The sequence below is a fragment of the Plectrocnemia conspersa genome, unplaced genomic scaffold (genome assembly GCF_051122295.1).
Source record: "Plectrocnemia conspersa isolate PC_06_02 unplaced genomic scaffold, ASM5112229v1 ptg000004l, whole genome shotgun sequence".
Classification (NCBI taxonomy): domain Eukaryota; kingdom Metazoa; phylum Arthropoda; class Insecta; order Trichoptera; family Polycentropodidae; genus Plectrocnemia; species Plectrocnemia conspersa.
The window spans coordinates 9,848,747-9,867,899 of record NW_028277168.1 but is presented as its reverse complement, the minus strand read 5'-3'; the positions used below and the strand labels follow the sequence as shown (position 1 = coordinate 9,867,899).

The following is a 19,153-nucleotide window of genomic DNA, read 5'->3' as shown; positions in this document are numbered from 1 at the left end:
AGCATATAATAAATATGTGTAGTAAATGGTTATATGGATATAAATCATAAATTAGTTTCGGCAGTTATACAATTGGCTATTGAAAATGATTGCGTGAAGCGTTAAAACAATACGAAATAGGATGATATAAATTATACAAATATTTAATTATTATACATATATATTCCTGTTAATTAAAATATATATTTATTATAAAAAAAATCTTAAAGTAAAGCCTAAATATTTTTGACCTTGTTTTTTTGCGTTATGACCACATACTTGTAAAATATATTTGAATAGCCCCTAGCAGATATTTTTATACAACATATCATATACATATATAATATTTAAAAATTGTATAAAGCTTTACAGCTATTTATTTTCTTTCAATGAATTTATAAATTACAACCGAACCAGCAATATTATTGCTTTGTGTATTCATGAAGAGGGATAAATATATATGTAAATTAATTTACTATATTATACATATATAAACAATCTCAGTGTCACTTGCTTTGGAATTTATCTTTGTAAGTATATTGACTGGAAGTTGTTTAACCCTACGAAAAAAAATATAAGTATTAAGTACTTTTATTCATCAAGAAAAAATCGTACAAATAAAATCCTTCGTCGTTCGCCGACTTCTTTTATCAAATTAATTAGGTAGAAGTTTGCGATTGAACCGAATGCTTTTCATCTTCAAACATCATTAAAAGAACACATATTGATTCTCATGAAAATTCATATAATCAAGAAGATATATAGCATATATAAACAACGTGTGTGAAAATCTAATGTAGTATAATTAAATTTGGCGTAGTCAAATGTGTAAAACATCGCGACACGGAGAAGATTGTTTAATGAAAAATTAACTTAGTTAAATAACGTTTACGCCTTTTCGGATTGAATAATAAAATAGCGCGTCATAAAGTTGACGTCCTAATGTTAATTTATAGGTTTGATCATAATTTATTACCATATTTTTTGAGGGATTTTTAATTAAAAATAGAAATGCTAAACTTAGAAAATTAATGGAAATATATGTAGGTGTAGAAAATGCTTTAGTTTATGAGTCGATATATTTTCCATTTGCATAATGTTATATTTTAGTACATGAAAATAACAAATACATAAATTCAATAATAATGTGAAAAATTAAAAAGGTAATATGTATTTAAATAAAATCGCACCATTGCTGCAGAGCTGCAGTAATTGATTTTTAATTTACAATTTTCACTTTTTAACAAGCCAGTTGTAAAAATATTTAAACTTATATTAAGGGTTCAATTTATTACAAGAAATTATAATAATTACAAAGAGCTATTAATTCAAATTAAATTACATTATGTTTGTTAGAAAAATATTTGTTTGAACCCTCAAAAAGTGAACAAATGTAAACTCACAATAAGAATCTATTTATAATTACCAAAAGTGTATTGCATTATGTAGTTGTATTCTTTTTTGCAAAGACTCTTTCTGTAAAATGTAAGATTAGAATAAAATTATAAAAATAAGCACAGCTTTATTTCAGTTATAACTTAATCTCAGACAACAACATTATGAACCGCTAGTATGAAAATATATCATCCGCCCACACAGAGTAGGTATAATATAATATTTAAACTAGGACACTGCACGAAAAAATATTTATGCTTTCTGAACCGAGAGATAAGAGATTAAAACTGTATTTAACCGTTCCAGTAAAATTATAAAATTCTCGTTACTCCATCTGGATTCGTGTTAAATAAATAAAAGCCATCTTCATCAAACATAATTAAAAATATTCCTAATCTTACGCATATATGTATATGAGTTAATTAAAATTGCTATTAACAACTTAAATATTCATCTTTTTTTGGTAGCAATATTCATGCCGCAATTTGCACTTACATTAGAATAATTAGATTTTAGATTTTAAAACAAGCTTTATGAAAATCACGCGCCAAATTAATTATAGCAGTTTCTAGATAACCCCTTTAAAATTAATTATTTAGATGTAAGTTCATTGTAAAAGGGCTCACTTACAAAGCCCACTCACGTCTGCTAATGGGGACGCAGTGCCAACTAAAATAAATTAATTAGCCGACAAACGAGTAATGGGAATCTTTAAAAGAATTAAACGCAAGGGGGGGCTTTGCGCGGGGCTATACTGAAATCTCGAAATAAATAAGGATTTGCAAAATAGAAAAGTTTAGTCTAGACGTTACCGTAAAGAAGATTAAGCTAGTGCCTTTACAACGGCTGTGGGATTAATAGATTTTTTCGCCCAAGAACTTCAATTAAGCGCGCGTGTATGTACTAAAACTCGAAATAATACACGTGTGCGGTTTCAATAATCAGTCGTATGATGTGTTCCATTATTAGTGGCATTTAACAAACGACCTCATAGTGGACTTTGTCTGGTAATTGTTATGCTAGTGATAGAGTTGATGGTGATTAGAGACTAAGGGAACATGATTAACGAAGCGATGTCATCATGCGAAGGGTGTTATATTATATCAGGATATGTGCATAAACTATAGCAGGGTTTGTGAATCTATGGCAATCGTTATGGAGGTTGCACTATGAACATTTTGATGGAATTGGAAAATAAGGCTAGTTACTGGAAAATACTGTAAATAAGCAAGAAGTTTAAGCTTAGTAATACAAATTAAACTTTTTTAAATATATTTATATATATATTTTACAGATTTGTGCTGCACAGAAGTAAATATAAAATTGCAGTTTTGGTTGTTTAAATAAATTTTAAAATGTTGCTGAATTTTATTTATTTTATATGTGAAATAAATATTTTTTAAATTATATACAGAATATATTATTTATTTTAAATATACATGGAAGATTTTGTCAAATTGTAAAATGCTTTAAAATAATTTAAAATGCTTTACTAGTGGATAAAATTAAAAGTAATAATAATATCCTTAATTGATATATAAACATTTTTATTTATGTTTACATAAATACAAATGTATATTTATTAATTAATTAATTGTAACATACGAAACGTTAACGCAATGCTTTACAATAAGGAAACACAATCTACAAATAGTAGGAAATTAGGCACCAGATTTAAAACAACGTTTCTCCTATTTTTATAATATAAAAACTGTTATTACAGCTTATCTTGCATTTACCAGCTGTTACTTTGAATGAGCTAGCTTATATTTATTTTAATTTATTACGATATTCATCTGTGGGATAAGGACAATCTAGGAAAACCTATTTATTCACAAATAAAAAATAACATCGTGTAAACTTTATTTTAACAAAAGCAATTGTAAGATGCCATCGATTATAAAACCCACCTCGAATTTATAAACCAAAATAGATAGAAAGTGCATCTAATAATTTAGTAAATACATATTCCGTAAAATATTTGACGCCACGCGGAAAGTTCACACACTCGCTAGTTAAAGCATACACGATGCATGCAAATGTACTTTAAGGAGTTGTAATGAAAATATGATCTATGATTCGAAAAAATTTTTTTTTATTGTAAATATCTGATACACCCAGCACTAGTGTGGTGTAAGTATACGTATTGAATGCTGTAGTAATTCGATTCCGTAATACGATTCGATTCAAGAAAGAGATTTGTCCTGGAAATCGCTTACATTGTTATGTCATCCTTCTCGCATCCGACCTACAAGAGAACTATCCATTTTTTCATTATAGAAAACACCGGGTAGACATTTCTTTATCCGGCCATACAATAAAACTTCCTAGATTCTTTCATTACGCATCCATTCCTGGTACTAATACGCATTCATCTTGTAATGTTATTTATATTTAAAAAATAAAATGATCACTAATTTTCCTAGTCCTGCTTTAAGCAAAAAAAAACCCGAATCCTCTTTTTTAATACATATTTTGAGCGATGAAAACGCTTCATGGCTAAGTAGGTTCAATGAAGAGTGTCTATCAGGCTGTCAGGCTGTCTAAGAAAAATTGTATTCCGTTTTTACTGGTTGCTTTATCTCGTATTAAAATATTCATAAGAAATAAACTGTAGTGCCGACAATGGGAACAAATTTGCGTAAATGCTTAATCATATTAAATATATATGACACAATGTTAGATTACGTATTAACGTAACCCACGAAGAATTTTGTAAAATATTTAACGGAAAATAACGTGGATAAAAAAAATCTACATTTTTTTATGTAATCTGAATTTTCCGGTTAATGGTATGAGATTTTTTTACGATCTCCGAGCCGAAAAAATAGGTTTGACAACGTGCAAAACCATAAATTTTTAATGGCCCTAATTCGGTCTAGCATCCATGCTGTTTTTGTTAACATAATTTATGTAGGCTGATAAATCACCATGGTTAACAAGGGACAAGACGTATTGGCGATGTCGGTCCCGCATAGTCACACTACACAACCAAAGTAACATGCATAGATCATTCAAAATTATAATTAATAATTAGTATTTTTATTAGTAGGTTTAATCTACGCCATTGTTGTCATTCTGGCGCTAGGAGCCAAGTGCCGGTTTTGTCTCCACCTAAGATTGTCTTTCATTTTGTTCTGATATATTTTTGTTTTGTTTTATGTCCTAACAAAAGTCACAGTTTACTTTAAAACATCTTAAATAAGGTTGACAGGAGGCCAACATTAGATAGCACAAATACAAATTTAAATAGCTAATGGTGTAAGATATTCGAAATAACCTACATATATAATTTGCTATTGTATAATGAGCAAAGGTAAGTTACAAAATCTTTCTCGGGTCTTTTTTATACAAACATAGAAAATCGCTAGGACTATAAGTTATTTAAAAATGTGATTTATTTATTCGGATTAAATCGGTTATGAAAAATGTATACTGTGAATAAAACTCTTGGGAGATTTCGTGTCAGACGTAGCATAATGACATATATATACAAATTTCGGCAATGCGGAGATTGTTAGTAGTTTTTATTAATGTTTTTTTAAGCTGCCAGCCTGGAAGACTGATGATGTGAATATCATAATACATAATCCAGAAATTGCACCCCTTTTGTATGAATATAAATTTTACGTTATTCCAATAGTTATAAAAATAATTGTAAATGTAGATCAAGATCGTTGTATTTTTAATAAAATTAATTATTTTATTGAGTTACTAAGCCTAATATATTTTACTTTAATTAAATGGCGTCCAAATAATTAGTCATAAGCTTAAGAATATACAATTATTTAAAAAAGATAAAATACGTAAATGCTATACGCAGAAATAATAAATATTTAATGATTTGCTCCGGTTGTTCACTGAATATTATCTCAGAGTAATTAGAGAGCGTCTGCCAAAACTCGCATTATTGTATTACTCCTAATGGTGTAATAATAATAATATTACTGACGAATAGGAATTGCAGAAATGTAAGCAGTTGACATGTTGGACTAAAACCACATCCAGATCTATATACTATACTTGTATATAACATTATTAAGGTCGTCTTGCGCTACACTTGGTGCATGCAATATCACGTACAGGATAATGCAAAGTTACACTGCATGTTTGGTTTTAATTAATATGCTTTTTGGAAACCAATATTAAATTTAAAAAGTATAATGAAAGGTAAAATATGTATGAATAACTCAAATTTATACAGAGAAAGATTTTAAGTAATAAAAATATTACATCGTTTTTGTATAAAGTCAATAAGCGTATTATTGACTTTTGCTAAAACTTTGTTTTTAGTACTGGGTGTTTGAATTTTTTTAGGAATGTTGTACTAATTTTAATGGCTATCAAATATCTATGATTCTATTCTACATCAATATACTAATACCTAATGCAATATATATTGCTATTTAAAGCGTGATGGACAATATATTAATTAAGGATAAAGCTGTGATATTCCTTGAAATAACATAAACTAACCCTAAATGGTGGTCGACTTTATATGCTGCTGAGTGAATTCACAAATCAAAATATTTAAGTATTTCTTTTAAGGTAAATTTTATTTTGAGATTTCACAAGCATAGCATTTCTTAAACTTGTATATTCACAGATAAATAGTGCAATAAATCGTTCTTAGTAATACTAAAAAACATGTTTAAATTATGAATGTAATAAATAAATAAAGCCATGGGGAATTATGGGTTTTAAATCAATCAGAAAAATGTTTAAATTGTGAATTTAAATGCGCTAATGATATATGAACATATTAATTCTGGCTATAGAAGAGATTTTAAATTATATTTATAATATTATTATTAATTGAATCTCTAATTGGTACATATATGTTAACGCGTTGTACTTGTATTCAATACATTGCTTATATCTAACAGGTGCAAAACTTTTATTTAAACTTGCCTAAATATTGTATTTTTTTAATACTTTCGTTATTTATATAAATATTGGAACAAATTATTACTGTTATTTTAATTGCTTTTCTTAATATTTATATGATAATAATGTTTCTAATACCTGATATTGAACTATAAAAAATAAAAAAACTAATAACTTTAAAGAAAACTTTGCTGTCAGATTTATAAACATATTTTCTAAATTAAAATTAATATTTTTACCACCCTACATGTCTAGATTTCTGGGCATTCAAGTTGAAATAGTTGGCTGTTGTATATAAGATATAGAGTTTCCGTACCCAGGATTATGCCATATTGTTAACCGCCATTTGACGTGCCACTATCGTTAATGAAATACGTTGCATAACAATAAATAATAATTGTGTTTGACACATTGTAATCATCGATTAAATGCACGCTGCCATTGTGACGCCTATCACATTAATATGCAATTATGATTGTTTATGTACACATAGTATGTAGCACATTACGTGCCATACAACAACAGTTAGGCTACTCTCTGTGGAATAATATTATATCAAGACCACCAATTTACCTATTACGTATATTTTTGTTCGTTAAGTCTTTAGACAACTTTATCAAACATATGTATGTGTAATTAGATAAATGTTTCATATACAGTTAAGGCATATATAAACATAAAATTTAATTATAAACGAGCATATGATAATTTAGATAAATAATGTAGCAAAAGCTTAAATGTTTTTATTAAAATATATTGTTTTAAGTACCTATTTTTTGTGCTTTTAGTAAGTTAGGTATTTTAAATTTGTTTTTATATGCCGAATGTATATATACATAATGAAATAAATTATATATACTTGTATAACTCGATTACTACAAAAATCATTTTTAAAGCAAAACAATATTTTACATTATTAGTTGTATTTTAAGGATAAAATATTATACAATTTTAAGCTCAAAAAGGTTCAAGTTTTATATATATTTATATAGATATATATATACATATTCTTAATGCTTTTATTCACTAAATTCAGTCTTGTGCTTTTAACAATTGATGTGAAATTAATTCTGAAACGTTGAATTCCATGTATAGTATATTTAAAATTATTCTGAATCTTAAAGCGATTCGTTAAATATGCAAATATGTGTCACTTCACATACTAAAGAATATATACTAAATCCTTTTCCTCGTGAACTAATATGGCGATTTGAATGCCTCGAGTCTTATTTTATTTCTTACATTACATTTGTTAGTTATATATGTTAAAAGCAAAATTATAAATAAATACCATATATAATTTTTTGAAAAAACATATTTTCTAATATTATATTTATTATAGGTGTAATTGCTATGTATTTTAAGGAATGATAGATTGCTTATTTCGTAGGGATCAGACTTAATTGTTTTTCGGGAACTATATATATTCAATAGAAAACGAACCACGTAAATATCAAGGGTGCTATTTATATATTATGAGGGGGTTGTATTTGTTTTATTTTTTTAATCATATTTGGTCGAAATTGGTTAACCACTAAATATTTTTTTATTCAAACTATTATTAAAATAAAGTTTATCTGTTCAGACAATAAGCAATTGTTTAAATGTAAATATGTCCATTTTTTCTATACTCCCAGAATCTAGGAACTTAGGCAAGAAAAAAATATTTAGAAAGTCTCCCACTGAAGATTTTCTTTAAATTATTATCATAAAATTATTGCTTTTACTAGGGTCATTACTCTATTGCATTACTTATTTTTTAGTTAGAATATTGTATTTTAGCAGATTATTTGCCAGATTGTTGAGAAAGCCAGAAAAGAAAAAAATATAAATTTAGTTATTGTAAACATATAATATAAAGTGTTGACATAACACATAAAATACGATTTTAGAAAAATCTCTATTTGTTGTAAATGGTAAACAGTATAGAAACGTTGTTGAAGCTCCACCACAGACAAATGTTTGGTTACCATCAGAAAAGTGCTATAAAATTATAAATTCTTACTTCCGGAGTGACTCACTTAGAGGTTCTAATTCAAAACCTTAATTGCAAAATTATAATAACTTTGATTGAAAAATACTTTATTTGCTATGTTATATTTTTTACGACTACCCTTAAAAATATTTTTTATTTATAATATACATATTTTAATATAACTTTATAATATGTATATATTTATTTATAAAAAGTTAAATTATATGTTTGACAATATTATAACGTATTTTAATTAAAATATTATTGGGTTATATAACTGTGATTTACTAAACATATAATTTATATATGTATATATATTTCATATAGTATAAAAAGCTTTTTACCATATTTCTGGCAGATATATTGCAAATGACAATCATACGAATTAACCGTGAAATTCCTACATAAAATGGGACATTAAACATTGAAACGCTTCCAGAAAACCCGTTCTTCATCATTACATGTGAAAACTGAAATATATTTATGCTTGAAAATATGCATAAAATAATTTACTACGTGTATATTTTATTTGAAAAAAAGCAAATATTAAATTATATGATCTAACAATTATTATAGTGAGTTTTTCTTGTTTGGAAAATAATAATTTTTAAGTCATTAACAGAGAAAAGAATAAATAAAATAAATAAGACGCCTCGCTTACGAAATTTCCACCTAATAATACTGCCCTTATTGCCGACGTGCGAAGAATTAGAGATGTTTTCATCTCTCGACTAGGACGAAGGAAAAAGTATACTTCAAAACAGACATAGAATAGAAATTATGCTTTTTCTTCACAGGGTTGGGAAGAAATGCTTTCATAAATGTCGACATTTCTGATCTCGTACCGAACCGTGATTGCGTAAAGTGTGCAATAAGCCTACTAAGGTTGAATAATAAATTCTTCTTATTTACTTATGAAATGTATTTAAATCTGTAAAGTTTCTTTATACAATTGTAGGAACATTTTAATAGATTCATTACGGATCGTTCAGTTATTTTGTATTCACGTTGCAAGTTTAGTAAGACGCAAAACCAATATGTATGTATATTAGCAATAGCAATTTGTACGATTGTTAAACTTGCATTTACGTTCGTCGCAACCCGAGTTGGAACTTTGCGTTTCTTATTCTCTCTGTAACGAACGTAAATTTTGAAGGGGTACTACGTCAAAGTTCGACGATAAACTGAATTGGATGGCCAATCTTAGTTTTGAGTTTTAAAGCAGCGATTTTAAGACCGTCTTGGTGTTGACTTTACCATTTGACCGTTATGAAAATTTAAAATATTTAAATTAACTTTTGAGCTGATGCATCAGATGCTTTTTTATTCATAATACGAAACATAAAAACTTTCTTGAGGTTGATTGAAAAACATCAGGAGACTTTTTATTTGTCTATAAAATTTTCTCAAGAAACATTTGATATCAATATATGTATAATATACATTTTTATAGAATCATCTGCTCTAAATTTGTTAAATTTAAAAGTTAATAATTATTCCGCTCACAAAACTCTAACGTGTTTACCCTTATATTAACAGAGTAATAAAGAAGGACTATATTTTTGCACCCAGTGCTCATAAAATATTTTGTGTATTATTTTTGCTTGATTGTTATTAGTCTGTCGATAGTTGCTTAGATTGGCAAGTCAGTTGGCAGCGCTGATAAATTTGTTCAGGATTCTTTAAAAAATTAGAAACATCAGCTTGAAAATACGTGTTAGGTATTCAGCTTACCGCAATTTTGCAGACGTTTCCTCCGAAACGTCTGCGGTAGTTTTACCTATTTCACAAGTAAGTGAATGTTGTTTAAAGTTAAATATTAAATTAACTTTGATTCGAAATTAAAATATAATTTTAGAAATATAAATTACATAAATTTTAGTTAGAATCACTACTTAAAAAATTTTTTTTTTTTAATTTATAAAATTAAAATATTGCATTATATTTAAATATAAGTACGCTGACGATACAGCTATTTCAACAAGTGCTTACGGTCTTGTAATCAATTGCAAATAAATAACAAAAATATTTTGAAATCCTCAATAAATATTTCGAAAGGTAGAAAATTAAAAGTAACTAAATTAAAATATAAGAAATTATATTTAAAAAACGTAGACAAACTCTGCCACTGCCTATTCAAAGTAAACAGGATAGTAAAATAATACTGAAAGCAAGGGCTAAATACCTATGCTTACACAGAGACTCCCAAGTTTAAATTAAACTTACATATTTTGGAACTTTGCTCTAAAGAGCTTACCGCCATTGCTGCCCTTAGACTGATATTTAATAAAAAGAGAGCGCTTACTACAAAAATAAAATCCAAATTTATAAATAATTAATCAGACCCATCTTAACATATGCCTACTCGGTTCGTAGTTACAGAAATACTACTGATATTTGTAAACTAAAGTAAATCAAAACAAAGCTATACAAATATTATATTAAGCAGCTTATTAATAACTGTCAAATAATTAAAGTAAAAATACTGTTATTTTAAAACCAGAAAATATTATAAAATATTTTGCGTAACCACTATGACTAATTTAGTGTATCAGATAAGACGATAAAAACAATATTTTTTACTATATGTATTCATAATGTTATTGAGGCTGAGAACTAGTTAAAAACAGTAGTTTTACCGTTAGTTCTTACCGAGTAAAAAATCATTTTAATGTTTACTAACTTTATATTTTCTTTTTATGAATACTTATCGTATATATATATAACACTGTTTTTTATGAACGCTATTTTATATACAAGATTTACTTTATTTAAAACACGCAAACAAACATTATTATATATTCTCTAAAATTGATTTTCTCTCAGAATTATTGTATGTGTTTGCCTATTCACGTGAATTTAACGTCGAGACCTTACTATAATTCAGCGCCGAAGGTGAATATTTTGCATACGAAAAAAAAAACGCAACGGTCGTTACCTTTAAGCCACAATACTTTACGGTTGTTTGTATGTGGATAAAGCCAATAAAGGACTTTGTTTGGAGAGATTTTATGACCCCGGATTTATACGCCGCCTGTGTGTAACGTCGTTCACGTGTCCTTTTTATATGCCTTCAGAATTTTGAAGAATATCAACTGCCTAGGGCGAACGCGAAACGCGAAAATGGAAAAGCCACCGTAAATGCACGCAGAGAAATCCGTTATACAGAAAGTCCTTGTGAAACGATGGCTTATAAAGTCGATTATTTGGATTTTAGATAATCGACTTTTTAAGCTATCGTTTCTATATAGAAGGTCGCCGATGTAACTAAACGGTATTTTATATGCTAATTTTTTTATGGATTATTCAAAGTTAAGTTAATAACAATGTATAGTTTTAAGGTCAAGTTAATTCATGTGTGTTATATAATACTTTAAAATATATTTACATTTATATATGCATACGTTATATAAACGCCTACAAATATAAAAATATACTCACTACTATTTAATATAGATTTGCGAGAACAAAGAAAATTGTCGATGCGAAATATTAAATTTAATAAAGAAAACAATGCTCTAAGAAGAATTTTTAAATACAAAATTATTACTTTTGTAAATCAACCAATATAAAATAATAAGCGCAAGACAAAAACGATAGCAGCGTGACAAAAACGATGTCTATTAGAGGCATTTGAATTTAAATGATCAAAATATTTTAATTTTAAAACAATTTAATTTTTGTTTATTATTTGTAATTATGCTTATTATTTGCTCCTTTAATATTATATATAATAAAGTCAATATTATCGTAAATAGATTATTTCTAGCATGTATAATAAAAATAATTTTATCATTTTCCATTTCTCTCTCTTCTTACATTAATTTATTTTTTAATAAGATTATCTCGTATACATTATAATAGAGCAAAGAAGAGCACAGATAGGATAAATAATTTTTTTATAAAATATTTACTAAGTGATAATCGATGATATTATAAATTTGTTGTAAAAATCGTGATCTTATAAAATATTAATACATGAAAATATAAATATAAAAAAGTAATAAAGTAATAGTAAGATCGTTTAGACTCTAGATTCATTTAAGGTTACTGTATTATTAATTTTTTTTATAGTCGAAAATTTTATCAATTAATTTACATAGATTTTCAAGATACTGTTTTTGATTTTATCGAAATTGCTTCTACTGACGGATAAAGCGACAAGGAAATTAAAACTTGCAATATATTATTATATATGTGATTTTAAATGGTTATTTATAATTCATATTTATACTATGAAACTTGAATATCAATATATGTATATAGTAAAGAAAGCTAGGTTAAGAACCACAATAAGCAACTTTTTTTTTGGTTAAAATCAAAATATCATTTAATTTCAATTAGAAACATACTTAAATGTTTATACATTTATAAAAAATATTGTTATGAAAACGGAAAATTGATGTATTTCCTCATTTTTATATGAAAAAAATTTTTTTATACAATATAGTTTCAACAAATATTTTTTTGCCGTCAATGATCTCTGTTATACTGTAAAAATTAATGGGTAATATTTAATATAAACATATTTAAAAGGTTTGTGTGATTATATTTATGTTTAAATATTTTTAATCACGAATTTTATACATTATTACATAATTACTGATAAAGCAATTATAAGATTAACTCTAGTTATACCTGTTTATACATTTATAAAATTTTGTTAGAAAGGTATTTTATATTTATTTTATATTTTAAAGATTCTTATATTGATTTATTTTAATCAAATTTAGTAGTTTAAAAAATGCTTAGCAACATATTTAATTGCAAGAACTGAGCGAAATGTATCCCAACGCCTTTAAACAAAAGGCGCTAGGATACAATAACAGATAATAACTAAATATCCTCTTATAAAAGTATCTCAAAAATTGTTTTTTGTACTTTTTAATTAAGTTGGAGTATTCGGTATTTTCCGATTCAAGAATGCTACGAGTTGGAGTGTTATAAAGGATACAAAAGATTATTTTAACAAAAGTTTATCAGGCAAAATGTTACTATCAAGATCGTAGGAATAATCTTAAAGCGAATGAGATCAAGAAAAACGGTTAAAAGAAAAAGTTTGCAGTAAATCGAATGAATCTACACAATCTTAAATCCTCTGCATACAAAAAAAAATGAATTTGCAGCTGCTATATTAATGTCATTAATAAATAACATGAAAAACAAAGGGGCCAGGTTGGACATAAAAAAACACATAAAAGGGTGAAATATTTTTTTGACGATCGGCCACCATAGGTTACGAACTGTCTACAACTATTAAAAATTTTTTTGTAAATATCATACAAATACCCTACTATTTCAAATTATAATATTTTTATTTAAATTATTATATCGTGTTAATAACGAGAGATGCTATTATCGTAGCAGAAATATCACATAATATAATAGTAATACAATTAATTTTAATAACGTGTGCGTTTGCAAAGATGCTGCACATGTAAAATATAAATCGTTAAAGACGCGATTTTTCAGAAAGTTGCTATTTTCGTTACATAACGAACCATGAAATAATTCTCAATTAGCGTTAATGGCGTTATTTCCGTTATTATTTACCGGAATCGTTTTACGCGATTTGGTTTTTACGACCCGATTTTTTGTTGCTGCTTCTGTAGTGTGTCGTATAAGTTTATTACAGCACAATTTCACTTCGAATACGTGTTTCGAATTTCCGATGGTTTCCGTGATATTTTTGTGTTTTCGAGGGGTGAATGGGAAAAGTACACGATTTTCTACTTACGAGTTGTAAAGGAGTGGTCCCACCAGTCAGTTTTGCACAAGTACGCCTTGAGATCTGTTGCTGTTCTTCCTACGATGACCACCGGAGGGGCCACCAAAGTTCTGATGACCAAAAACACACTGAACACTGCCACTATCACACCAAGTCGTTTCAGCAAGTTGAAGTCTGTTATTTTCACTGCCTTGGCCGACCTGACCCTGAATATCACAGATATCCTGAAAAAAGGAAATACGAAATATTTTTACAAATGAAATTTATATACGTAAGTTAATAGAATTTTACCGATTGACAATAAATCGAAACCCGAATATTCGTATATAGGAATATATTTTTTTGCGATTCAAGGTCAAGCGCTGTAATATATTTCTAGATTTATCTTGAAAAAATAAATAAATGAAATAATAAATGTTAAATGTCGCAAAGCTGCGAACTTATTGTATGAGGCTGAGAGTGTTGAATAATCCATGAAAGTATGACATTTATATTTAATTAAAATGAGGAAAATTCTATTTATATTTTCATCATTGGGTAAAATGTTGAAATACAATATAAGGCTTTATAGGATTCATATTGTATTCTAAGGATTGACTGGTGGTTTATTCAATACTTTATTTAAGTAGCTACAACGTATTATGCGCACTATCGTATTATATGACATCTTAGCAATATTAAATACGACTAAATTAAGTTCTTCCCAACGTTACAGCATCAAAGAAAACGAAAAAGTTGTAAGTCACTAAGCATTTCTATAAACTATTTAAGTGTACTGCTGACAATCAAACTATTCTCAAATAATTATAGTCTTAGGTTCCGTGACGTTTTCGAAAATTACGATCGCGTCCTCTTTTATCGACTGATAGAGCCAGGGTATTCGCACTAGCCAAATCGCCCATGGCTATTTGGCAAGTGCGCATTTATATGTGGTATTTAATGTATGTTCAAGTTAGGTCCTTATTAAAAAACGCGACATAGGTATTTTTAAATCAATTAAAACGATTATGGTATAATATTAATCATTTATTCACTAAAGCTTATATTATATATAATAATCGTTTTGCACTATTGCTATATTTTGCTTCCTTATTAAAAAATATTAATCGTGAGAATTAAAAGTCACGGTATTATTTAATATTGTAGTCCTTTGTATAGATTTCTCTGTACTCATATTAATTAGTTGTATAATTACCTAATTAAAAAAATAATTAAATATTATTATTGGTTTCCAAGATAACAAAATCTTAAATTATAAATTTCTGACATAATTATAATTAAACGTATTTGTATTATATTTTATACTATTTTACATAGAAATTTATTTTCGTCAATGTAAATATAAAGGCGAATTATTTTTAAATTGGTAATTTTAGAAAAGGATCTATACATTTATATTTAGATTATATTCCAAGGGCTTTTAACGCCAAATATAGTAAGGTGTATTTTTTTCTTTTGTGATCAAATAAAATTAATATATAGCGATATAAATAACTTTGAATACGAAGTGAAAAGCAATACATTGATAACTAATTGCCAATTTTATTCATTAAATGAAAAAATTATATGACAATTAAAACACAACTGAAAAAGTTTATTATTCTATGATGCAAAACTATGTAGATATATTGTGAAAAATATAGATAAAAATAAATAAATAAATTCAGTACAGATTATTTAGTCACCAGTTAACATATGCATGTAGTTATTACAAATACACTTTCATACATGCAAATGATAAATATTTGTGTCGCTCGTAATAATCCGTTGATGTGAGTATATATAAATGAAGTTATAAATATTAAATATTTTTTTGGCGAAAACCCAAGGCGGGCATGAATATTACTCTGGGCGAAGCTTTCGCGTCGAGAATAAGGTTATGCGCGGAATTGGATTCCGGCACAGTGAGAAGCTTTAAATTTTGCTTTAAAGTATGGCAGGCTCACGCGAACCGACTAAAAGATATAGCAAATTTTATAAATTGTCTGCCGAAATAGAGCTTTTGATAACTGCTGTGAATACATTGCCGAATCCAACGATGTAAAACAATTAGAACTGCTGTTAATATAAATTTTGTTTTATTGTAAAAAAGTTGTATATTCGGGAAGGTTTTCCAAAAAGTGTCGTACATTAAGATGTTTACGTTTAATAAATAAAATAAGTACTCTTAATTAAGAATTATTAAATAAAAACATTGGAATTTTATTAGTTCCAGCAAAGGCAATCTTAAAACCGATGACGTGAATTTTAGCAAAGGCGTTAACATACATATATCTCGTGAAATCCTCTCAATTTCCACACGGATATTGCTTTCCAAAGGGCTCACTTAATTATCTAGATTTTACAGTTTTCTGTAGCACAGAAAAATCAATTTTAACTGTCCTAGTAAGTGAAATTACATGTACCTTTGTGAAATTAAGACTTACTGAAAAATAAATATTTACCGTAAAAGCTACAAAGTGTCCATTCGTTGTTCAAACCCAAATCTAATCTAAACGAATTAAGCAATTCCAAATTGACCTAAAACAAATTCTAAAACTAACTATAGTTTTTGAACTTTGATTTGAATAATTCGTTCGGCTAATGGACATTTTGCAACTGGCAAATTGAGTTTCATAGACATTTAAGAGCATTATATAATTTCACTAGTACCTATTAATTAAATAATATTTTCGTTAGTATAAATATATATCCAACAGTAAAAATGTATTTGGATGTAATTTTACTAAAATAATTCAATAAATTATATACATACACTGCAATTCAACTATTATAGAATAAATAATATCTGTAATATAATTAAAGTTATATATTTAACTTGTAAAACTAAATAAATAACTCCATATTATAAAAAGATTATGTATCTAATGAACACGAGTAATCACGAGTTTGTGTGCATGTATAAACTGGACATAAACCTATTATTTACTACTACATAATTAAAAAAAAATACAGTTAAGCGTTATACATCGCATATTTATATGTCAAGCTAATAAATCATATATGTCAAACCAAATCATATTTTAGGCTATCAATGTATATTTTTAATACAAAAATATTGATAAGCACACATATATAAAATTATTTTATTATATATCACATGCTTTTTAGCAAAGTTTCATACATATTCTTTATTTCAAATCACTTGTAATGTTTGACATTTTGACGTCAGATATAATGGTCGATATACATATCGATACGTATTACAAGGCTAAAACTTTCTTTGTTACCGGCGTACCTAATTCAAATACTCTCAAAAGTAATCGTACCGCCATCTTCGTTTTTCTCTCAAGCGTTGGGAAATGCTCCGAAATTCTTTGATAAAAAGCAAAAATTAGATCAAAGACGACAGCTCTATGCACTCGTGATATAAATTGAGTGTGAAGCTTCCTGCGACCCCTTTCGACCTTTGACTGTAAGATGTGATATGAAGCATTCGGGAGTGATCTTCCTCTCAATCAAGTCGAATCTCTTATGCTTCGATATAAGACACTTGTTCTGGATCATAATCGTGCCGGCACTCTGACTTTTGCTCTATCGACGTTTCGTTGTTGAAAGTCGACAATTTTGTTCGAGAGGAAAATAATTTTGATATGCTCGACAACCTATTCATTGATATTATACGTTGCATGTGATTAACCATTTAACTAAAAGCTACCAAGCTATTCTTTGTTTCAGTATAATATACACGTTTTTTTTTTATTAAAACAGATGTATAGTAAAAAAAAATGTGGAGAGAAAAAGAGATCATAGAAAATATTTAAAAAACCGCTGGTATTTAATTTATTTATTTTTTATTTGCAAGACTAACAAACTTCTTGAAATGTTTGTAAATTCTATATAAATGTTTATAAATCTTATTGTTTGATCTACTAAAAGTATATAATCATATTTACATAAATATTTAAAAAATAAATTCATGATTAAGTTTAAAAAATTAGAAGCAATATAAAGGCAGGTAAAAAACATTGCACTTGTGACGCATTGAAAGCTAAATAATACAAATAAAAATGGTACATTTTTATTAATATTTTAAGAATGATATGATATTTTGCTTAAGGGCGGATAATTTTAACTGACAGGCCCTTTGTAGACGACCCATGATTATATTATATGTAATTATTACGCTCAGTAAATTTATAGTAAATTATAATTATACCAATATAATTAGGTTTGATTTCTGAATAAAGCAAATTGCTTACAAACATTGCTTACAGATACATATCTATACATATATGTATCTGTAAGCAATGTAGTAGTTTTAAGGTTATATGTGTATACACCAAAAATCGCATTTTATTTACCCTTGACGTAAAGCATTGCTCTTTCTTGCTAGTAGAATATATATAAAAATATCAAATCTCATATCGGAAAAAAATTCTAAAAATCTTGTCATTTTCACAACGATATCCATATCTCATTCTTTTTTTTTATAGTAACATCGTGCATATGCCGATAGGTAAATATGATATGTTTACGAGCTTACGCGAGCACTAAAAAAACCACGGGCACGAGAGGTCGGTCCCCTTCACCAAAACACATATTTCACTTATCCGAGTTTTGCAGAGCGCTTCGGCAAGATCGCCACTTGCTCGAAACGCTCTCTGAAAGTAATTCGGTTGGGTGAAAGGGAAAAAAATCGCAAAGGAACACCTTCTTTTTGTTTGTGCTGTCCAAATTGACGTTTCGGAATTCGTTTTGGACGTTTCCGTTGCAAAATTGCCTGTTGGAGAACACCCACCCCAGAAAGTTGGAGAGCCTAATGCGTTTTTACGCGGAAAGGGGATGCTTTGGACATTTCAAAGGCCATTTTTCTGATTTATCACAGTATCTTTTGACTGTAGCTATTTAGTCAATAAGGCCTATATTAAATACACAACGAATTCTTTGTAAATACAATAAAAATACTGTAAATTAAACTCATTTAAGTTAATACATTTTGTTTAATAAATTAAATGGTTTTACCATAGTTAATTCAAGTTAAACAAAAATTAATTTAAATCCCGTTGCTTGCGATGTTAGTTTAGGTTGTTGTTTTTGTATAATATGCATATTTTGTATACATAAAATTAATGTGACCTCTTCGAGATAGGGTTAGGTTAGGAAGTAAATTATAAATATAAATTGACATTTTTTATTGTTAAAATTTTAGCAAATAAATTAAGTTAAAATAAAGCTAAACTAGGCGT

The 19,153-nt window shown here is 27.4% G+C and overlaps 1 protein-coding gene across 1 annotated transcript in view; it reads right to left on the bottom strand.

The window, feature by feature from the left end:
* The window catches only part of LOC148235850 (uncharacterized), a 330,699-nt gene that overhangs the window by 90,505 nt on the left and 221,041 nt on the right, over positions 1 to 19,153 (bottom strand). Inside the window, exon 8 of the mRNA XM_088184836.1 lies at positions 13,974 to 14,188. Coding sequence (XP_088040962.1) covers positions 13,974 to 14,188 — 215 coding nt within the window. The remainder of the gene's footprint in view (positions 1 to 13,973; positions 14,189 to 19,153) is intronic.